We start from the raw sequence: 24,393 nt of genomic DNA on the forward strand, positions 1-24,393 counted from the left end.
ACACAAAATATAATCATACAAAATAAAAAGGTCCAACGCCTTCCTGTGTGTTTTTAAACCCAAGTCACATTATCGGCTTATAAAAGGACTGCTGGGACAAAAGATGGAGGACTAAAGTGATGAGAGATGGAAAGGGAGGTGTGGGGGGGGAGTAAGAGGTCACCAATTGTTTTTAGGACACTTTCAATTACACAAATGGCTTTAAATGACCTATAGCTGCAAGCAAAAAGAGGGGCCTAATGGGGATATTGATGTTTGACTGTTTTCTCCCTGCACACACACGTACACTGCATTTGGTCTCAGTCAATATTTAACCCACAGTTTGTGACAGGATTACAGCTGTTCTATTTAACAAAACAAAAAGGGTTTCGCCTACTGAATTGAGTCAGACTGAATTTTACCTAACAAAAGTGTTACATGCCAGAAAATACCCCCTGATTTAATCATGTGGTTTCCTGTGGAGCACAATGCAGAGCAACAAATAGCAGTATCCACTTGCACAGACCGTGTTGTTGTCACACACACATTCCTCAGCACACATTCGCTGTTTTTAAACACTTTCCTGGCATTAGGGTCTGTGCAGATGTGCTCGTACATGTTGCCACACAGATTGAACCCCCCCACCCACCCTCGTCTGCCTTAGCCAAATCCCTTCTTAGTGACAACACTGCCTTTCCTTCGCTGCTAATGATATTTGGTGACTAATATAAGCCATTAGTTAGGAAATATGCCCATGAATTTGTGTAACTGATGCATTGAGTCAAGATCCCACCGCTGTATCCTCGTGGAAAATAATCCTCAAACTAGCAACTACAATAAATGTTTCAAATCTGAGGTCATCGGCGTGCTATACCTTGCTGCGCTGGCAGGGAGGTGAGAGCTGTGTCGGATAACATCTGCAGAAACTGTAACCTACTGAGGAGTTCCTGTTGATGCCCTAACGTCTTTCTGGAAGTCACGCTAAAGTTGCAACTGGGAGCCATTTGAAAATACAAAGTAATGCTCATCATAAAAGTCTGTGGTCAAGGTCAGTTGTGGTTCTGCTTTACTGCAGATATCCCATTGTGTCCCACAGGGGCGTGAAGAAGTCTTCCCAAAGCAAAGCTGATAGTATGAGGGGTCAGAATCCCACGATTCTTGGAAACGGCGTGAGGCCACATCCCCTCGAGCGAGGCCGTAAAACCACAAACATGCGTCAGTAATTCGTCACTGATCCCGCAAACCAGACGATTATTTGTAGCGCTGGGGGGGGGGGGGGGGTGGGGGTGTGTGTGTGTGTGTGTGGGGCGGGGGGGGGGCATTCCTCCAAGAATAACTGGAGCGTGTTTGTGTTTGGGATTGGGTGCTGCATTTGTTTGACAGTGACTAGTGTTTGACAGTTTGTTTTTGAAGAGAAATATGAGAACAGGAACGAGAATTTATAGAAGAAAAAAGGAGAAAAATAAAAGCTGACAAGACTTTAGTGGAAGGAAGGAGACTGCAGGTGATTTATGGCCGTGTTTGACGTAAGCTGACAGTTAACACGTTTTGCATCTGAAGAAAAAGGCGGCTCAGTCAACCACCGTGGTAAGCCAGTCAGATGCTCGGTCTAGATGTGGTTTCAGACCACAAAGGAACAGTAATTAAAGACTACACACCAATCTGAGTGACAATCTAATCCTCCAGTTCTGCGCGACAAGTTGACTTGACCTCCGTGATTGGAGGTGTTTTCTGTTGAAATCAAGACTTCTGCTTTTCAGCTTCCGATAGTTTGAAGCCGTAACCTCTCTGTCACCCAGAGATTACCCACAAAGAGTAACTGCGGCAAAAACAAAACTTCCTCTTCCAGGCGTAGAGCGATCTTTACTCTTTCTGTGAGTCCCAGAGGAGAACGGCGAGGTTGGGAAAACATTCCAGGAATACCACGGTGCCAAATGTAAACATGGCCACACTTACTTACTCACCACAACAAGATTAGCCTGATTCAGCATTATCTCACCTGAGGGTAAACTGGTTGTTTACTATATTATTTATTTGGTTACCGCGGTGACACAAGCTGCCATGCACTGTATGTACAGTCTCGACCCTGTGCCGTGTACAATATGTGCTTATTGTACGTCGACTGTAGCATGTACACATGTCAAATGTGGCAAACAAAACAAATGGGGGGTGATGACTCAACACGCCACTTCGGCTCTGGCACGATATCTCTCGTGTTCTGTCCCCTGTGTTTCTGCCTGAAGGCCACAGATAAGACAAAGTTGTCTCAGGCTATAGCTCCTGACCTCTCATGTCAGAACAGCACTGGAAACTTCTTTTCTCTCCACAGCACAGAGATGTTTCCTTTTGGAGAAAACACCCTGATAATGAAGCGTTACCACACACAAAAACCTTTAAAAAAAAAAAAAAAAGCTACTTTCCCAGGAAATCAGCTTTTCCCTGCTCTGGAGTAGGATTGTTAAACTAAGCCGAGGGACGTTTACCATAATCAACACTTATGATTTATTTTTAGTTATGCAAATAAAATAAAGAGCTTGCAGTTTCTCTCACATGGTTATTAATATGCAGGCTGCAGCTCTGAAATTCTTCAGATTACTGCTCGCCAGAGTACTCAAAGTCATTCTTCTCTGCATGTTTCAGGTATTCTGACGTATGTGCAATGATCAAATATCACCCAGTTGGGTCTTGTGTCACCGTCAGGCACTATAGCATCTACAAGCAGACAAAGTTTTATGTTCAATCAGCCCACCAGAGCATGCACAGTGCACTAAAACACACCATAATACCACATATTCACATGAAAAGTTTATATATAATGATATATTTCAAAATAAGCGTAGATTTTTTTCATTTTTCTTGCAGAGCTCCTAGTTTGTATTCTCTCAGCATATGGTCGGGATTAGGAGTGGCACATGGAAGCTTGCAGACAATGAGATTTTCAGCCAAGGCAACAGACAGATAACAGGAGATTACCTGTTCCTGCTGTTGTTATGGCGCCCTGCAGCACACTCTCGATCACACCTAGGTAATGAATAACTTGCAGAGTAAACCAACGCTCTCCCGAGTACAGCACATCCAGAGCCTGCGTAATGCTATCAAACCAATCAATCGCTGGGGGCATTAGCTCGTACAATCAGTGATCGTCTAATAATATTTAACCCAGCATACGTACTGGTTTGAATTTGCAGCACTGGGTTTTAGGCATTTAAACTTCTTTGTGAGTTAGAACCAGACATAATAAAGCAGAAATAGTCCTCGATCGAAAGAAACACAGAGAAGACATCTGCCTGTCTGAGATAACAAGAGACTTCATGTCTTGTGCAGTTGACTTTAAAGTGACAAAACCCATATTTTGGCTATAAATTGGCTTTATTAATACTATAAATGAGTTTTGTACTTTAATTGCTGTAATTTCCTCATCCTGTGAAGCACTTTGTAACATCTGTTTTGCAATAAAATCACGTGCCACCACCGTCCGTTTTCTTTACCCTTTCAACTGATCAACAACATGATCCCTCATTATGTGTTTAAAGCTCACTTACAGGTACAACACCAAACCTTTTAACATCTGCCATCAATCTTCTAAGCTGGTTTATGTTCCAAACTTAGTGTTTGCGTGAAAGATATTTTTGATTGATGATCTCTTTCATGTAGTTGCTTACAAACCCCTCTCCAAGTCCCCTTAAGATAAATGAGCTCACAAAAACACCAAGCTAACATTTGGACAGTGAAAGTAAATATTAATCTCATGCCACTGCAACCATTAAATCAAGAATGCAAACACACAACTGTATTGTGGCTCACACACTAATTTTGGCTACTGTTTGGTGGTTTTTTTGGGTTGCAGCTGCTGGATTTATTCAGCATAAAGGCTAAATTGTTGTGAAAATGATTAAAATGTCAGACTGTTGAGGAGTTAATCTGATGACTATATGACTCACTTGAGAGACATCTGAGTGTCTGTGCAGCTCAGATGGGGAAAACTTAAGGGTGTCAAAGTTGAGCTGGAGTGGAAGTTTGTAAAAAAAAAAAAAAAAAGAGAGATACCTGAAAGGGAGTGCTAATATATTTTTTAAAAAGTAGAATAAAACACTGATTTCACATGAGATTAAAACAGTAAAGCTACAAAAAAAAAAAAAAAGGTCAGTGAACTCCCAAACAATGTCCTGTACACAACGTTACATAGCCTGTTTGTATACAGATATACAGTCACAGAATTACATTTTAGCTTAAAGGGAAGAAAAACATTTTAGTTTTAGTTCAATTCAGTGAAGACAAACATTTTAAGTTTCATGTAAACAACTACAAACACGCCAGAAAATAATCATTTCCAGCGTAGAATTGAACACATGTGATGTTGTGTCGTCCACCTCAATAAAAAAAAAAAAAAAAAGAAAGATAATTTTACTTAAACGTTTGTTTTACTTTAACAGCACATTAAACAGAGGATAGTTTACAGCCGTGTTTCTTACCCTGCAGTGAGATGGTCCGCCGCCACTGCCGTGACTCCGGTGTGTTTTCTGGCCGGGGGACAGTGAGTGAGCCTCAGCTAGAACAACCAAAGACACTGCGCCTCTCTGTCAAGATAGTTCACATCCCTCTCAAAGTTCCTCCGCTGCTCCGCTACCCGGAAATCAGCGCTCACTCGTGGTGAAAAGGTTTCCTAAAAATCAAAATAAATAAATAAATAAATAAAAACCCTGTCGCGTTAAGTAGGAGGCGGTGTTGTGATAATATAAGCTCTCCGGATGTGTAGTCTCTGAAACGTTTAGTGTGACAAAAGCTGCCATGTTTTAACACATTTTATTAACTTACTGGTTGAACTGAACAAACAGTTCATTTTCTTTTCTACCTTACTTCTGAATGTGCTGCCTTATTTTTAAACACTTTGTGGTCCAACAGCTAGCAGCTCACTCTGAAAGAACAGTTAATAAATATAATAATATATATATATATATATATAAATATATGAGCTGTCCTGACTGCTGGCTGTCTGTCCCAGTGTGTCAAAATTGGGCGTTTATCCTTTTAATAGTACTTTTAATTTAACTGCCATTCTTTGGTTGTGGAGTATTTTAACTATAGATTTTAAAAAATGCTATCTAACGTTAGAATTCAAACGTTGTCTAAGCACATTGATCCGTTAAGGTAGACTATATAAAGCACAATGGTTCCCAAGTGTCCTTCTTAAGGGATATATTTTATGGCTACTTCATGTTATATTAAAAACTATACAATTAGTTGAAATTGGGAACTCAGTAACTGCAAGAAGTTTGCTTAAAAACGAGTGATTTGGATGAATTTTGAGCAGATTATTTCCTGTTTTTGTCTGTATCATGTATTTTTTTCCATCTTTAACAATCATACATACGTAAAAGTCTTCTCTTTTTGACAAATTCAGTGTTTTCTGATCCCTTACACTCTATTTGACAATTTACATGTACTTTTCTTTCCAGAAATAAACCAAATGCTGAGATGTAAACATACTGTGTGTATATTTTTTAAGTTTTCTTAAACTCCCTAAAATCAAGAAGGCCTTGCGAACCCCCCATGAGGCTTTTACGACCCCTATTGGGGGTCCACACCCTCAGGTTGGCAACCCCTGGTATATAAAGGTTCAGTGATCATTAATGACTGTCTGGCTAGCTAAGTTAATAAGTTATCAAGCAGTTTGCTATACTTTTATAACGCTATGAAGGCCCACAGACACATCAAAATGAATCAGTAATTGCCAGCATTTTAAACTTAAAATAAACCTCCCAGCAGAATCATTACTATATATTGAAGAGGGGGGGAAGCAGAAGCCCTACTTTGCAGTAAAAAGCACTCTCTTGACTTTAGTGATTCTGTTTTTTTTTTTTTTTTTGCTCTGTAATATTGATTTTCCCGGCAGAAACACCATTAAATACTTTGAAAGAACGTAGGCTGAGTTGGGTCTAAAAACGATCGAAAATAGCCTATAGAGGCAGGCTTCGCACAAAACACAAAAATCCATTACGTTGGATCTTAAAAGAAGATAGTGGGTTCAAAATGTTTAATAATTGGTCAAATAAAGACAATAGGGCTGTAGATGTTGTATCTCTCATTAAAATTGAGATGGTTTCACCTATAAGTCTGTTTATAGGCCTTACAGTGAGATCCAAAGGAGGCCACAGTAAACAGCAATGAGCCTTTAACTGTGCAATCGACTCCATTAGACAGTGAGTCCATAAAGTCAGACTATAGTAACTATTTATTGATTTTTCAAGGATTTACTGAACCAAAATGTTAGTAACTAAGTAGGCCACATTTAAAGTATTGTACTTACGGTAAATACAATTTTGAGAGACTTGCACTTGAGTAATTACGTTTCATGGTGCCACTGCTACCATATATACGACTACTCACACATTTTTACATTTATATATAGTTTCTTTATAGATTTTTACATTCAAAACACATGAGGTGTATAAATTATGATGCATTTTTATGTATGTTTTTGTGCTTGTTATTGAGTTTTATTGTATCATTGTTTGCTGTCTTTGAATTGTTAGTTTTGTATGTATTTCCTTTGTTGAGTTGTGTGTTTTTCTGCTGTTTTGTATTTATTTTTGTGTATTTTAAAGTGCCATATTATAGGCACAAGTATTGCATACTACCATAGGCATGTGAAAACTGGTCCATGATATATATTTTAGTCCCTTATAATAAACATTATATGACATTATATGATATAAAAAGTAGTTAAAATAAGCTCCACCTCAACAAACTAAGCATTAAATCTCTGTAAAGCATGTTAATACATCAGTACACTACTTTAAGCACATATTCCTGATACTAACTCTGTACTTGTACATACATTTTGAATGCAGGACTTTTACTTACATTTTTTATGGAATTATTGCTACTTAAAGTATCTGAATACTTCCACCTACTACTTAGTTACAGTGTAACTATAGTTTTCCCTGCCCTTGAAGCAACGCATCGGTCGTCAGACAGGCGGAGCTCTCGGTCCATCTACTCTCACAGCAGCAGCATGGCATCATTATTTCTAAGGGGTTTTTTTTTTTTTTTTTTTCCCCTCGTGGGATACAGACCGCTATTCTCAGATCCCCAGAGCCAGAGTCGAACAAGTGTGGCCTTATAAAAGCGACTGAAAGCACCGACAAGGACACACATTTTCAAGGTGAAGGACTGAATGAACTGCAGCCACATTTGGATGTAGATTTCTATCTCTGGAAAACGCACTTGCAGTAAGTAAAACAATACAACTTTTTTGGGGGGTGGTGGGGGTTGCTGTTTTGTTTTTTTTTTTGCTTGTTTTATACAGATATAACATGTTGCTTTTGGAGAAAACACGCTGGAGGGTCGGCTGATATTTTAGTGACAGCTTGTTTGCATCTTTTCTTCTCAGCATCCGCTCTGAATATTGCTGCCGAGTTTATCTTTGTTCTGAAGCAATGTCAAAATAAAGGCAGAGATAAAAAGAGTGTTTTGGTCAACTGTTGCACCGAGACCAGCTCTGTTAGTATCCAGTGTTTTTTTCACTAGGATTAAAGGGCTGGTCCTTGGTGGGCTTCAGTTTTAAATCCATTCATTAATAAATCATGCAGGATTTTGTGTTGTAATTGTTGATAGAAACCTTAAAAGTCATTTAGCCAGTTGGAGATTTGTCCAAGTGATTGGGTTCCTCATCCCTTAAATGCATAAGGGGGTTGCAGTAAAATGCAGTTCTGTACCGATTTATATGTCATTTGGGGGTTTTAATGACATAATCCCATGTGGCGTGGATTTAAACAGATATATTGGAGTTTTTTGGTCATGAACAAGTTGTTTTTTAACCAAAGTTCCTCACATAGTGATTATAAAATAGGTTTTATTATCTTTTAATTGGCAAAATATTCACAAATAGTGATCACACGCACAAGAGATCTTTGCTCAAATAGAGAAAAAATACAATAAGTCAAATAATAATAATAACTTTATTTATATAGCACCCTTTAAAAACAGATTTTTAGAAAGTGCTTTGACAGGAAAACAGGATACTCATACTCATGGTCAAACAAAGGCAAGGCAGGAATAAAGAACAGCGGGGAGAAGAAACATGTCCCCCTTTGTGTGAAATTCAGTTTAAATGTTAGTTATTCTGTCTGCATACAAGAGGCTGGAAGACGCAGCCTGGTGTGAGAAGAAAACCAAGTTGCCTATTTAAAAACTGGCAACTGGGTTTAGTGTCCTTTCCAGTCAGAGTGAAAAGAGACAGAGGGGATAACACAATCTATTCTGTCTGAAAACCCAGGCACAGTAGAGGTTTTCATATAACATTGTGGAGCCTCTATCTATCAGCCCCTTCCAAACATCTGAGCATAATTAAAAGCCTAATCCCTGCTATGGAGCTGCTACCTGCTGGAGTGACACATTCAAGTGACGTGCTTCAGGCTTCAGTGGCAGCGCAGCAAGAGCCCGAGGCAGGGTGAAGTTAACTTACTCCGGGGAAATTTCACCCCAATTGACACCAGCTGGGATACATTGGAGCAGCCAAAATGTTTGTTGACACCATGTCTGAAGTGGGATTTCACGTGATACTGACCACTGCCCTGACTGGCGTCCTGCTGATGGCCGTGGTGGCACTGCTTTGCTTCTTTACCTGCAGACTGGCTGGGTCAGTTTCCACGGTAGGACCTGGCCGCTTTTAAGGAGGCTACCGCTGGCCTCCATGCATCTTTGGGGGATGGTAAAAGCAACTGGCTTCTGGCATTTCATCTTCGGTTAATATTGTACTTTCTCGTTTTACGCATTGATTCTTGCTTAGTCAGTTTGGTTCAGACCTGCCTTTATCTTATTATTAACCCAGATGGCAGCTGGCACACAACGAAGCTTCAACAGGCCAGAGCTTGATACGGAACACAATGAACAAAATAGATATCAATTTAACTATGCAATCTGACATATTTGGAGGGTAGCGTCTTATAAATTTTTGCATGCAAGCCCAATCCATTCTCCTGTCAGACCTGCACAGGTGAAAGGTTTTTGCGAGATAAGTGTTAGTATCTTGAGTTTTTTTTTTTCCTCACGGTGGACGTGTCCAGTCAATCATTTGGTGTTAATCGGCTTTATTATGGCCCTTAAACCTCTCAGTGCTATGGAGCTCAATCCCATTAAAATGACCTTGACTGTAAGCATGGGGAAGAAAGGAGGAGGGTGTGGATAATTATAGATGAAAGCTTGACTGGCTGGGACCCATAAGGGCCCCTATTGTGACTACTTACATTCACAGCAAGGTCTCCAGCTTAACTTTACCAAGCTCTGCTTTTGTCTCTGCTGCAAAGCCTGATGGTGGGCTGAAATCCACTTTTTTTTTTTATGACTGACACCAGGTTCAACAACACAAAAGAAATCATTTTTATCAACACAGCTTTGATCAAATGGTTGAATGTTCCTGGTGCTTTCTGGCTCCCCACACAACCTTAGTTTGACCGTTTCTTATTAGGAAAGATATGAGAGAAGGGATACTAAATTCCTGTTAAGATCCCACTAAGAAAAGAACCAACACACCAGTGGAGCTGCCAGTTCAACAGGATGAGCCTATGGCTGTGTCAGCCACTTACAGAGTGGATATCTGAAGCGATACAGCGCAAGCAAGAAGTGTGTTGTTTGCCTGAAACAAGCATGCTTAGGCAAATCATCACAGGGTAAATATATATTAAACCAGTATGTCAGAGTCAGTGTGTGACGAGATGACACAGACTTAATTACCAGTGTGTGTTCTGTTTCTCCCGCTAGCTGCGACTGCAGACAGGCTTCTTCAACTTCTCAAAGTGACATGTTATGGCTGTCTAGAGTGACACGTCAGCCGCGCAGAGACGACAACATGAAGGTGACAGACCTGCTCATCATTTGCTCCTGTCTGGTCTTGGGGAGTCTGGGGAAGCCACAATTCCCTGGTAAGTTACTGTGTGTTGTTAGGGAGTCTAGTTGACACCAACAACTTTCCAGCCATCTGGACACGTTCAGCACACACTGGAGGGTTTCAAGGTTGTAGGATGTTTGGAACCATGTAAGGAAGTTTGTTATACAACAGATATCCTGTTTTTTTCTTAAACAGTGAATAGTAGATAGTTTGGTGGTGCCAGGAACATAACAGGAATTCACTGTTTGAATACATTTTCTGTAGGACTGATCGCCCTGCTGCTGAGATAGATGGTGTATTTGACGTGTAGCAACCTCTGTTGTCACGGTCTATAATGAGGTGAACCCTAGTCAAATGTGTAGATTTATTAAAATGGAAAATTGTATGTTGCTTTAGGTTGTTTTGACTGATTTGGTGACAGAGCTGCAATGAAGTATTTAGTTCATTTATTGTTTTAGTCATTTAAAAGCAAAAAGTCCAAAGTTTTGATGGTTTCCGCTTTTACATGTGAATTCGATCCTTTTCTCCGTCATACGTGATAGCAAACAGAATATCTGTGGGTTTTGGACGGTTGGTCGCATAAAACAAGACATATGAAGTTGTTTTTTTTGACATTTCATGGACAATCCTGTATCTGTGGATTCCTTTAGCTATCCAAAGCTATACAGACTTGTTTATTTCCACACACAGAACAAGAGAAGGATCCCAAGTTTTGGAATACATGGGCCCAGAAGACCTTGAAGAACGCTCTGACGCTTCAAAATCTTAATACAAACAAAGCAAAGAATCTCATCCTCTTCCTTGGAGATGGTAAGCAACATCATGTTTACATCTTGATTTATGGGGGGAAAAAATCATGAAATTTCCCCAAATTATGCATAAATCCACATAAAGGTGGAAGGTATCATCATCACTAGAAAAGATCCACTTTTCCCTTTTATTATTTTTGATAAAGATTAATTATTGACAATCCAGCTGAGCCAACAGTTTTATTTAAATTAAAATGACGCCATAGAGGATCCAGTAATCCAGTAGGTAATGAACAAGGTTTTTAAAATGTTTCCTAACATACGAGGTGAATGAATAGTATCAAACAAAACAACTGTGCTTCCACCAGATCACTGGGCTTCTGTTCGTGCTGGGCCGCTCATTGGTCGCATAATAACCTTTATCCTCCATCGGGCCTCTGCTCTCTCTCTCTGTTTGGACTATACAGTAGGCACAGAAATGACATTCTTGCGCACTGCTGCATACATGGCCGTGTTAGCGTTGTTAGAGAATAACAGGCTGCGTCTTACAGCTTTTTTAAAAAAAGTTGGTAAGACACAGTAGGGAATAGTTAGAAAATGTTTCCCAGACATTGTCTACCTCGTACCAGGAAACTCAGTTGCACAACACTGTAGCACTGTGGACCCCTGAGCCTGGTGGTTTTTTTTTATGCAGGGCACTCTTATTGTAAGTCATAAAACTAGACCTGAGGCAAATAGTACATAGGAATTTCCTCATATTTTGTTTGTCTTCCTGTGCGCAACTGTTGTATTTTCCTGTAATTATCTTTAAGTTCAGGCATTTAGTTTAGTGTAAAACAGAAAGTTAGATTACAGATTTCCAGGCATTCATTCTCATCCTCCAAACAACAAGTTATCATCATCGTGCAAGTCATCACCCCCCCAACCCTAAGCGTCTGTTTTGTTTATCTCTTTTTTATTGTTTTCTATCTTCTCTTTGTCTTTAAGTATGTGTTTTATGTATCTGTTGATGTAATTTAGTATCTGAGAAAATGTTTTGCCTAACAGCAGTCGTTTTGTTCTAAAATGTCAAAGAACACAAAAGTCTCTCATGTGTTGCAAACTGTGCACAGCAGTGAATGAAAAGTCCTAACAGTCGACCTGCTTTTGGTATCTAGGAATGGGTGTTCCCACGGTGACGGCTGCTCGAATACTGAAGGGTCAGCTAAATGGGCAGAGTGGAGAGGAGACCCAGCTGGAGATGGACAAGTTCCCCTTTGTGTCTTTGGCCAAGGTCTGACTTGGTTATTACTATGCCATACAATATGGCACAATGTATTGATCTTGCTGTGGCCGTTAATGGCTTCCTGACGAGGTCTGGGACTGTAAACAAGTTCATTCAGTGTGTCACGTCATACTGGATGAGTATTATGTTACAGGTCTTGTAAAAAATCCAGTTAAAACTTCAAACAAATCCCATGAAAAGACTAAAACCAACAATTAACTGATCCTATTAAGAAGAGTTGTCTGTGTAGCCAAAGGATGATATAGATTATTCATCTGTGCTATAGACCTCCACTGTGTCCAAAACAATAAATGAGCCACACCGTTGCACTGGATGACATGTTCTTACATTAGCTAAACACCAGTCTTCGGCTATCGCCTGATAACAGTTAGCCTCTGGGTACGACGGTCAAAACTACTCGGACTACAAACATTGCATTCTTATGCAGATATCTGTTTATAGAGATTAGATAAACACAGTCACTGAGTGGTGTCCTAGGCAAGATCTGAAATTAAAAACGTTTTCCTTTTACTGTTAACTTTATATATATATTTATTAGTCACATCAGGTTAGATTAATGCCTCCTCTGTGATTACTGTGGAAAGAAGAAATCTGACCACTGACTGACCTTCCTGGAATAATCCTGTTGATAAACTAAATCTATTTGGATTATCCAGAAGAAACAGGAGATTTGCAGTCGTAAGTAAAAAAAAGCCGAACTCTATACAATTTATCTCAAAATAGAAACTTGGAATCTGTGTGAAACAGCTCATACAAAAACAAAGTGTCAAAATACTTCAGTTGGTACCGGCTGTGTGAGCTGTGTGTAAAATCACGCACTGTACATCAATCTGCTGATTATTTTCTTAATTAGTTGATTAAACGTTTAAGTATACAAAATGACAGAAAATAGTAAAGATGCCAATTTCCCCACAGCTAAAGGTGATGTTAATATAACTGGGAATTAATTTGTGGCTGGAAATAGTCTTGAGAAACTTATTAAGCCTTTGAAAACTGTTGTACATGTACCTCTTCAATAGGAACCAATGAGCCTGTGGCTGAGAGCCACAGACAGGTTGGGGAAGTTAGAAAGTGTTGAGGGATGGAGTAACATATTGTTTTTTGTTGTGGTCTTTTCATGGGATTTGCCGACAATAAGAATAACACCAGCTTTATTTATTTAAAGGTCCAGTGTGTAGGATTTAATGGTATCTAGTGCTGCAGTTGCTGATTTAACTCACTCGCTTCCAAGCATGAGGGAGAAACTACGCTGGCCATGAAAAATGCAACGTCTGTTGATAAAAACAGCTAATTTTATGGTAACCTTAACACAACAATTCCTATATTGAGGTGATTATACATTAATGAAAACATACCTATGAATATTAAATTCCATTTCTGCCAATAGATCCTCCTAAATATTACACACTGGACCTTTAACTCCACTAACCCAGTTAGTGTCATGTCTAAACATCACACAAACACCTCATTACAAGCACACTGTATCAGAATGAATATAAACAATCTTATTTAAATCCTGACCACATGTCAATGGCCTCTCCCCCCTGCAGACATACAACACTAACGCGCAGGTGCCAGACAGTGCGGGCACCGCCACAGCTTACCTCTGTGGGGTCAAGGCCAATGAGGGCACGGTGGGAGTGAGTGCAGCTGCTGTCCGATCCCAGTGTAACACCACACAGGGCAATGAGGTCACCTCCATCCTCAAATGGGCTAAGGACGCAGGTAAAGAGACACTAAATAAACACAGCATGACACAGATCTCTTTCACGGACGTTTTTGTCTATAGGGAAGCAGAATTGTAATTTTTCAGATGTTTGCAATCGATTACCATGCGTTTCACGTCCGATGGAACCTAATTGTGGTTGTAGTTACTGCCGTTTTAATGGGAAGTGAAAGCAATGACTTTGAAGTGTTCTTGAAAGTGATGTGCCTTTTTTTGCCTTTGAACCAAGTATCTCCTTAGAGCAATTTGTAATTGACATTAACCTGACACAAAGAGATATTTTTTCTCATTTAAATCGACAAGAGAAGTAGAACTTTTAACCACCCATTTTTCATTAATCTCTATCTTTTTAAGGTTTTTGGTGTGGGGGGGGGGTTAATTCCTGAACCATGTGTCTGTGTCATATGTTCAAACTTAAGGAGTTTTGGTATATTGTTTGTACATACAAAATATTCAAAGTAATCAGTTCAGTGCTGTATCTGTAGAGCCAGAACACAGCAGAGCCACACAGTTTTGATCAAGAGCCTGACCATCTTTAATGAATGACATCTGATCGAAGAATGTGCTTTTACTTCAAAGATAAATCACAGGGTTGTGAAGTCTGCTTGAACACAACATCAAGACACCACAAAGAAGGAGAAAGAGCAGAGATGTGAAAGAATACAATAGATTTTCAGAGGGTGGTGGTGGGGTATAAGTTAGAGGTGGGTGGGGGTCAAGGTGTGTGTTTGTGTGTGAGCATGTGTGTGGGTTCAGGGGTCACAAATAATAAGAAGTCCAATCATTCCTCAGGGAACATGGCAGGCAGCAGCTGACCTCCTGCACAAAGCAAATAGAAATGGAGAAGTGCTTTTCATCAGATCACTTTTTCAATCCCTGGCTGTCCTCTGCTGGCTTCGCCTTTAATGTTTGACTTTTTACATCCCATAGATTTATAAGCAAAGAAATTGGTCTATCCAATTAGCATTGGTGGACATGAGTTTTAAAAATTGGTATTCAGACTAGGGATAAGAAATATTAACATTTACTTGTGGGTACCCTGACTGAACCAACTAATTGTTTGTGTTGGAACGAACATTGGGGCAATCCAGTGCTCTTGAATTTACCTTTCTGAGATGTTTTCCTCATTATAGGTTTGGAGTTTTTCTATTTTAATACCGTATTCACGTCGTACAATTAAATAGTTATTGGTTGCTGTCCATACTGGCTGAGATGGGGGACAAAATCCTTGCTCCTTGTTCCATGCAGCATTATTATGTAGCTTCAGCACTCTTAGGTAGCAAATCAAACATTTTACAAAGTTACATTAATTTTAGTACATTAACATTCAGTAACATTCTTTCTTTGTGTTACTATCGCTCCACTGCAGCTCACCAAAGAAACATTATCCAGCGGAACACATAGAGGGAATTTTGTACTAAAAAGACAACCTAAATGTAATCGGAAAAAGAAATACTCAGCCCTAATTCACGTTAAACATTGTGTGTGTATGTGTGTGTCCGCTGCAGGCAAGTCGGTAGGTATAGTGACAACGACCCGTGTCAACCATGCAACTCCCAGTGCTGCTTATGCCCACAGCGTGGACAGAGACTGGTACTCCGACAATGAGATGCCACCTGAAGCAGTACAGGCCGGCTGCAAGGATATCGCCAGACAACTCTTTGAAAACATTCCCAACATTGATGTGAGTCAAAAGTATTAATTCTGAACTGCCGCTGATAACTAAGTTTTGTCACCTGAAAAAGTACCAACATTGGACTAATTGATCCTCCCACAAACAACTTGTGTCCAAACATAGCTTACCATCCTTAACTAGGTACACAGACCTGTCAAGCTTTGGGCTCTTGTAAGTGCATATAAAGCCTCTCCAAAACCAAAAGTGTAAAGAATGGAGTTTTCGTCAGCCCTAAGGTAAGCTGCCTATGTCGGGCTAACTAAGCTTCTGTATTATTCAATCTGGAGAAAGGAACATTATGGAAAACCCCCTATAGAGAAATGAAATGTTTTCTGTACCTTTTACTTTATCCGGTCTGTGTAGTCTCGCTTAAGAAGAAGTGTCTTTTTGAAACCTCCTCTGTGGGCATCAGTCACAGCCCCTACAGGAACACCACCAGTCTCCAGAGTTTAGCAGCCTTGCAGCAGCTGGTCCACCCTCCTCTGCCTGTTGCCTCTCTCTCTGTCTCCTCATCCGCTCTTCAGTTCCTAGGAGCTCTTCTGCGGTATACTCTGTATACTGAAAGAAATCTGCTAAAGGGCGAGTTAGGGCTAAAAGTTGGGGTTAGGGTAATGGTAAGGCAAAATAGGGGTAGCCAGCTGGAAATTAGGAGCTTTTGTTTACCACTGTTGGACCCATTGTTCGAAAATAACTAAGAACCTTGAGTGATATTTCTACCCACGCCAGACTGCATCTGCACTTGACAGGGGTAGCAATAGTAACTAAGGGGAGCAGTCAGTTGTTGCTTTCTTATACACAGGTGAAACATTTAGTCCTGAAATAGTTTTTAGACCAAGATTGCAATGTTTTATTCTGTTCTGTGGCTTTCCAGGTGATTATGGGTGGAGGGAGGAAGTATATGTTCCCCAAAAACACGTCGGATATAGAGTACCCTGGTGTTGCAAAACACAGCGGCACACGAAAAGACGAGAGAAACCTGGTGCAGGAGTGGACTGACAGAATGAAGGATAAGGTACATTTCTCCTCCTCTTCCCTCTCTTTGCTCTTCTTGTTTCTCTGTTCCCTCTTTTATCTTCCCAATTACATTTACATATTTAGGAGTTCAAAGTGACTGTCACACTGTGCTTTACATTTGTGTCTTTTAACTGTGCAGAAAGGCCGTTATGTATGGAACAAGAAGCAGCTCTTATCACTGAACCCTAACGACGTAGATCACTTATTGGGTGAGTTTCCAGTCTCAGTGTCATTATGAACATCTCATTGAAGTGTAAATGAAGATTCATATGCATTTGCTTTAGGTTTATTTTCTACTTGTAATATCCTATTTCTCCTTGAGGTCTCTTTGAACCTGGGGATCTGCCATATGACTTGGAGAGGAACACTGAGACTGATCCTTCACTGACAGAGATGGTGGAGGTGGCCATCAAGATCCTGAGGAGAAATCCCAGTGGATTTTACCTACTTGTAGAAGGTGCGTTTATATCCTCAAAGGGAAAATGGGACTGTTGTCTTCTGTTTTGGGGATTCTGTACTGAGTTAGTTAAGTCAGTTACATTTTTGTCTGTGACATTGCAGATTTCAATAGTGAATGTCTCTTTAGGCAGGGATACAGACTGTTATTGTTGGGCTGAATATATACATTGTTTCCTCTATGTTGATTTTGGAGCAGAGGCCCGCCGCTGTTAAATTTCTGCCGCCACGGTATCAGAAATGGAGCAGACGCACAATGTAGTCACGGTTGCCTTTTAAATGATCCTGCCGACATAATGCACCCCCGTTGGCTGCCGCTCACATTGCAATTTAACAACAAGTAGAACTATTCAGAGGTTATTGGGGCTGTCCAGTTTAACTCCACATACCGTTGTGTTGATGTAGCTTATTATCAAAACGTTTGCTTTCTTCCAAGTCGACTATTAAACTAACAGCTCCACCAAAAACGTCACCGCGGTGGGTCCGTTTTAATTGGACAACGTTCAACTTGTCAGTTCTCAGCTCCACGTCCTGATATCAAACATCTGGAAACATTAAAACGGTAAATAGATGTGTTTGTGTTGCAGCGAAGTGTCACTTCTATTTCATACGTAAAACGTTTGCCGGCAGGGGTTGTTGTTCGGACGGGCCTGCCCCCACAACTAAAAAAAATCCTAGCGGACACACTGAGATATATATATATATATATATATATGATGTGGGTGTCACCACTGATTAGTTTGAAGTCTTTTATGTCGAGGCAAGTTGGTGTTGACAGCTGACAGATAGTGTATTGTGTTTGGAACTTTTGCTCTTCTACAGTTGCTACCCAACATTGTACGTGAAGAGAGTACTCCACTGCATTGTCATAACATTATTCAATTCACGAGAGATCATAGAGCAACAACGGAAAGTTACTAAACCTTCTGCTCTTGTTATCTAGCTGGCTTCAAATGAGGTCCAGATGAGACACGGACACCCGATCCATCATTGAGCTTGAACAGATAGTCCTCGCTAAGAAAGCAGTCCATATTAAAATGCACGTGTTGCCATCCAAAATAAACTTTATCGACTCAGCTCTTCTGTCCTCTGAGGCTGGGGGCCGATGTAGTGATTTTTGCTGTTTTTGCTGGTTTGATGCTGGTCAATTAGTTTGGAGCTGAATACATGTTTAGTAAGTTAAGTGCTGCAGTCTCCATCCTGGCCAAGTTTAAGTTGTGAAAACTTTTGACTTCCTGAATTATAGGTCTCATCTTCTATTAAACCTTAGGATTATAAAAACAGAATCACATTTGTTGAGTAAATTATATTTGAATATTATTTTCCTAAATAATCAATGTTATTTCTAACAATGTGGCCCAGTGGTTTAATTTATGACCAGAACACATAACGAAGGAGATCGTCAGCATAAAGGAAAACTTTGTGTTCTATGTTCCCTCTATTCAGGCCAGTTATGGAGTTATTAGATCTTATAGCTAGAGACAAAGTCAGGACAAAAAGGAGGCTCAGAGGGCATCACTGGTGAGTTCTGCAGTGCAGATCAAAAGGTTTGGAGTATAGATTATTGTGAATTTAAATTGGAAAGTAATCTGATGAGGCAATAGAACATCGTCAAAGTTAGGAGCATATATATTAGCCAGTATGACTACGTATGTATATATGAGTGTTGTAAAGTTAGTCTGCAGCTATAATGTAACATGGGGGAGTCTTAGGGGGTAAAGAATACATCCTTATTTATCAAGATACTAACATCTCTCACCTTGGCTTGAAAAGGAGAATGAAAAAGCTGTCCCACTCACCTACATCTTAAGTCTCCTGAAGAAAGGCAGTTCGTACCCTCAAGTGTTTAGCTGTACTAGGGCTTTTTTACTCTTAACTGGATGGTTTGGGCCCTTGACATTCCAGGTGCCAAAGTTAAGGTCACTGTTCGTATTGCTTTTGTGAGTGATATGTTACGTGAAAGCATCAGACAGGTAATATAGTGCAGATAGAATTTTGTCAGAGAAGGAAAGTAAGCAATCATTTGACTTTGAGTGACAGCAGAACCAAAAAAAAAAAAAACCTTTCCCAACCCCAACTGACTTAATGACTTCATCTCTACTTCTCTTATTTAAATATAAACCTCTGGGAAATAACAAACCCTCTGTAATCTGTTAGGTCTTGTCACTGTTTGGTGGGAGTACTTTAAAAAATACTTGCCAGGTGATTGGATAAACCTGTCTATCACCATCTATCATGGTCAAATCATATCAAACTTCAACCAGTCAGATTAACAAACTATATAATGTAATCTAACTCTTACCGAAGCCAGTCGAGAAAAACCTGCAGTGCAGATCTGATATAACTGATGCTAGCAGCTAAGCTAACCTCTTTATCAGCTGCTGATGCCAACTGTTGTTTTTTAGCAAAAAGGTCACACATGGTCACACACTCCTAGTGTTAGACCATGCCCATATCTCATGTCATAGTTTCCTAGGAGTGCTGATTGGTCCGGAACCACTGTGGTTTAGACACAGGGGTATAGCTCAAAGCCTGGCGAGATTGATTCTTGTGTGATGTTGTGATTTTGTGATCTTTTTTCCAAGTTTTTTATCTTGCTGCCAACTTCACTTCACTTAATTGGCCTTTCAAGAGAAACATATTTTGCTAGAGGTAATGAAATACAAAGAAAAACATGTATCAACAAAAACATAAAAGCCAGCAAACTTCAAGGACAAAGCGGTCACAGACTTAGGGGCAGGAGAGTAGACAACAATGATATAGGTCCAGAATATGAAAAAGCATTTATCCACTATGAGAGCTGAGAAATGTAATTGTTTGTTGTATAAAAGAAGTTTTATGTCTGTTGCTGTTTATTCAAGGTAGTCTATGTAGGAGAGGAGAAAAATGCCATTCCAACAAAATTCTGTATTGTTCTGGTCTTCATTCATCACCATCATTGTCAGTGGCATAAGTACTGTGAAATATGTGAATGGACAATGTCAGCACAATATTGTAGGCACAGAAAGGTTGGTGTTGGTAACTCTGTGTCCTTGGCTGAGTCTGTTGAAAGAAGCATGTTGCAGTCAATAGCTGTGGAGGGCAAGCACCTCCAAGTTTGTCTGTGATTGTTGCCAGACGGACTCAGAAAAAAGGGTTGAGTATTTTCCAAACATAGTGATTTTTGGATTGTTGAACATGTCTGATCTGCTGCATCTGACAAGTAACTGGTTATTTTATATGATGGGTGAGAGCTAGTCATCCTATACCAGATGTGATTGTTTCTTTTACCAATTTATGTACATTTATGTTTGTAATGCTCGAGATGAGTCATCAAAAATGTAAACAAAAAGAGAAAAAGTTATTTTCTTACCACATATTAAGAGAGAACAATTGACACAGGGACACAGGATTAGAACTTCATCTCACTGTATCTTTATAAGTGTAACGGCTAATTAGAAATATTTTCCATTTCTGTCAGGAGGACGTATTGACCACGGACATCATGAGGGCAAGGCCAAGCAGGCTCTGCATGAAGCCGTGGAAATGGACAGAGCCATCGGCAGGGCAGATCTCATGACCAGCATCCATGATACGCTGACTATAGTTACTGCTGACCATTCCCACGTGTTCAACTTTGGAGGCTACACCGGCAGAGGAAACACAATATTCGGTAGATAATGATAACGAGGCACATCCAGTATCTTTGTTGTACCATCTGTGTAGTAGTGCCGCAACTTACATTATCAGTATGGTTCTGTTGTGATCATGGGGTTTAATGCTATGTCTCCATCCACAGGTCTGGCCCCAATGTTGAGTGATATTGACCAGAAGCCCTTCACCTCCATCTTATATGGGAATGGACCAGGTTACAAAATTGTTAAGGGTGCAAGGGAGAATGTCTCCACTATTGACTACCGTAAGTAAAATCTAGGTTTGGGTATGTTAAAGGGAAAGATTACAGTTAAAAGGAAAAGCCAACCTAAACTTCATTGACTTTCTTCTTGATAACACAAGCTATTTAAGTCATACAAGGATTAATCTATTGCAGGGGAGACAGAACTAATTTCTCTACCTGACAACAAATTACAGTACAATATCACAAAATGACTTGTTAGAGGAGTTATGTAGTCATGAGTGGTTACTAAGTAATCTCAGATTAATGCTGCATAACTGAGATTAAAGTTGCCCTGTCGAGTTTCCTTACAAATACACAAAAGTTTGGTTTGCGTGCAGTATTAATCACTAAAACACATGGTGTGTATCCTTGAGTTCTAACAAGTGCCTTTCTTTTCTCATGAAACATTTGAAAAGTAGATTTGTAAATCCAGTGTAATGGCTAGCAGTCTTCTTCTTTCCTGCCTGGCGCACTGCCGCATATCTATCGTGTTAACTGCCACGTGTAGGCCAGTGCAATAGTATGAAACCATTGGCATACTGTGTCTCACTTTGCACATGCATGAAATAAACAAAACGGTCATAAACTAATTTCTCAGGCGTTATAAACAATAACATCTTGACATCTTTTCTCTGTGTCTCTGCCTTTCAGAGGAAAACAACTACCAGGCCCAGTCAGCTGTTCCTCTGAGCATGGAAACTCATGGAGGAGAGGATGTGGCTGTGTTTGCTAAAGGTCCCCTGGCTCACCTGCTACATGGGGTCCATGAGCAGAACTACATCCCCCATGTAATGGCATATGCAGGCTGTATCGGCCAGAACAGGGAACACTGTAGGTCACGCAGTGGGACTGCCTCACGTAGTGCGACCACCGGTTTGTACCCCGTCCTCTCGAGCATAGCAACCCTTCTCACAGTGACCCGACTCCTGTGCTGACCTTCCCCTGACTGTCCTCATCCTGTTAAAACCCTGATTTAAAGGTCCAGTGTGTCGCATTTAGGAGGATCTATTGTCAAAAATGGAATGTAATAGTATTAGTGTTAATGTTCCCCTAAATATAGAAATTGTTATGTTTTTGTTATCTTAGAATGAGCCTTTTAAATCTACAGATGCCACGGGTCGCCTTCCATGGAGTCCGCTAGGTTGAACTGCCATATTTCTACATTAGCCCAGAAGGGACAATCCAAACAATGGCCCTAGATAGGGCCGTTCGCATTTTTCGCAAGTGTCCATAGTTTCTCCTTCCATGAAATCCTACACACTGGACCTTTGACCAGTCTTACATTTTAAGATTTGTATTTGTTGTTGTTTTTTAAATGTTCTAATTTTACTCTACGCTACTTTGATCATGGAACCACTGTTAGGTCCCTTTTTGTGGAATGATAATGAATTGACTCAGTTTTAGTCCGTTGAAGCAAAATGTAAATCATTACAAAATAATCAAAAACCCCTGATGCACTGAAATGAAAAGTGGTGTTGCAGAGATCACCACAAAATCAGAGATCTCAGTTGTGATTTGTCTATTGAATCATTTTTATTAAGGGGTTTAGGACCCATTAAGCCTCTTTGTTAAATGTAAAAATTTTAGGTTTGAATAGATAGATTGGATTTACAAATGTTTGAATATATTTCATATCGTAAACGTGCAGTTAACAGAATCTACCTCATAAGCTTGCAAAAGATCTCTCATGTAATCATGGTGTGTTCAGAAAGGCACATTTTGATAGACAAATTTTATGCCTAAACCAGAGGCAACTGAATGTATCATTGACAGATGAGTAAAAGATATATATGTCTTGTCACACACCTTGTGCATACTTGCAACGGAAAAAGCCCACCTACTATCGTGTCCAATAACAGAAGTTGTAAAACCTCTTAACCAATAAAGGAAATATGTTTTCTGATAATCTTTTGTCGTTTTTTTGTATATCAGCTTTTATTTAGATTTCCCCAAAACATAGTTTCCCCTAAATGTTCATGAAAACTGTGCTTTGAGTGTCTCTACAACAATACTAAAGTCAAATGTATTACAGATTATTATGTTACAGAAAGAATGTGCGTAGAAAGGAAAAAGACAATTTGACATTTGCGACCAATTAAAGGCTGAAAGCTGAAAGAAAAAGATTTTCATCACATGTAAAACATCTGCAGACAACACAGGGTCAGAGCTTTGTGGTTTTTCAACACGCAAAAGGCACACCAATTCTAGATCTGTCACATTTTTGCCCCTCTCGTCAGTGAACATCGATTTTTTAAGGTGTCACATATGTCATATGTTGTACTTTTCCATCTGCTCTAATGTGGCTTGTGTGGAATGCGAATGGATTGGAGCCACTCATTCCTTGGCATCATGTGGTCACTGGGAAAACAGTCTCATGTTGGCTGAAGCATGAAAAGGGGAGGTTCAGCTTCAACCGCTATGAGACGAAGTCCTCATGTTGTCACTAGTACATTCACAATATCAGAACATATAATGGCTTCTTGGAGTCTACTGAGGCGCCTCCAGGGCAACTTCATGCTTTTGTGTAATCTTTGCTTTGCTGATTAGGATTTTTCTTCTATTCCACTTGGCAGCTAAAACCGTTAGTCCTGTAATCCAGTTTTATCTTTTTGTATTCCGTATTTAGAGATGGTGATGAATGAATATTCAAGTGGGCTTTCAACCCACAATTCCCCACTTGCTTTCAAATATATTTGTACATGACTCACATTGCTTTTTGTATTTCCTGAATAATGAAACCTTTTATTTTCTAAAATGATGAAATGGGCGATGAAACCAGGACAAGGCCTTAGTGGTGTTTTGTTGTTGCAGTTGAACAACAGCAGGTGAAGTCATCCTTCACACTCATGTCTGAGCTGGAAGCGAATCAGGTTTATAGAAATGCTAGAGGCAGTCAACAGACCTTTCTGTATTGTCAGGGAAGCCACGATGTTGGGTGAGGTCATATGACAAAACCATGCATAAGGCTACATACCAGAAACACTGTAATTTTCTCATGTCTCATGCCTCTCCAAGTATGCCTTTTATCCAGTCATTATGTACACAATGTCCACAATTACTGTAGCATTTGCCTCATACGCTCTTACAACAACCATACCAGTGTATATTTTATCCCATTTACTACGATTGGTGTCTATGTTACATTACAAACCATGCTGCTGTATTTTTAAGGTTTCAGTAGACTTTGTCTGCCATTCCAGGCAGTCATTAACCTGATTAGACATCTAGCATTGTGCCACATTGTGTCTGTTTACCTGGATTAGACAAATAAGTGACCAATTAGAGTTTTATGCCTGGATTAAAGAAGAATAAAGTCCTGCACAACGAGCTTGCTACCTTGTTAGATACAAAAAGCCAAAAGCACGGATGTAAGTCAACATACAGAAAAAGTAACTCCCTGTACACCCACACAGGAGTTTTCAGTGAGTGTTGGCTGCTAAGACGCCTGCTAAAGTTGAAGGTGGGCGGAATACAGTGGGAATTAGACAATGTCACCAGACTCCAAGGACAGTAAAGCTGAAATTTGTCCCGTGGTAGTATGAAAATACATTGGTTGTAAAACTGGCTTGAGTAGTGTAATTCATCACAGTTAAAATAAAGTCTGTGTTAAAGGTCCTTTACTGTTGTGCGAGGTGGTGCAGATATAGCAGATTTTGCAGTCTGCACCTTACAGTAATGTAACAGTGTTTCATATTGTATAGAAACACATGTAAATGGACCCCAGTGGCTTTCTGAAAGTGTGT

At 39.9% G+C, this 24,393-nt stretch overlaps 1 protein-coding gene across 2 annotated transcripts; it reads left to right on the forward strand.

Moving 5' to 3' along the window:
- The first annotated feature begins 7,043 nt into the window (after positions 1-7,043).
- alpl (alkaline phosphatase, biomineralization associated) lies at positions 7,044-22,556 on the forward strand. 2 transcript variants are annotated; one of them, XM_051414639.1, is made up of 12 exons: positions 7,044-7,211; positions 9,742-9,902; positions 10,559-10,678; positions 11,775-11,890; positions 13,453-13,627; positions 15,137-15,312; positions 16,175-16,315; positions 16,457-16,526; positions 16,640-16,774; positions 20,234-20,425; positions 20,552-20,671; positions 21,302-22,556. In XM_051414639.1, the coding sequence occupies exons 2-12, from the start codon at positions 9,782-9,784 to the stop codon at positions 21,583-21,585; spliced, it is 1,650 nt and encodes a 549-aa protein (XP_051270599.1). In that variant the 5' UTR covers positions 7,044-7,211; positions 9,742-9,781; the 3' UTR covers positions 21,586-22,556. The 2 variants fall into 2 exon arrangements, with proteins under 2 accessions (XP_051270599.1, XP_051270598.1); XM_051414638.1 differs by lacking the exon at positions 7,044-7,211 and adding an exon at positions 7,598-9,650.
- Positions 22,557-24,393: the final 1,837 nt, after the last annotated feature.

This window comes from Dicentrarchus labrax, unplaced genomic scaffold (genome assembly GCF_905237075.1).
Source record: "Dicentrarchus labrax unplaced genomic scaffold, dlabrax2021, whole genome shotgun sequence".
Classification (NCBI taxonomy): Eukaryota; Metazoa; Chordata; class Actinopteri; family Moronidae; genus Dicentrarchus; species Dicentrarchus labrax.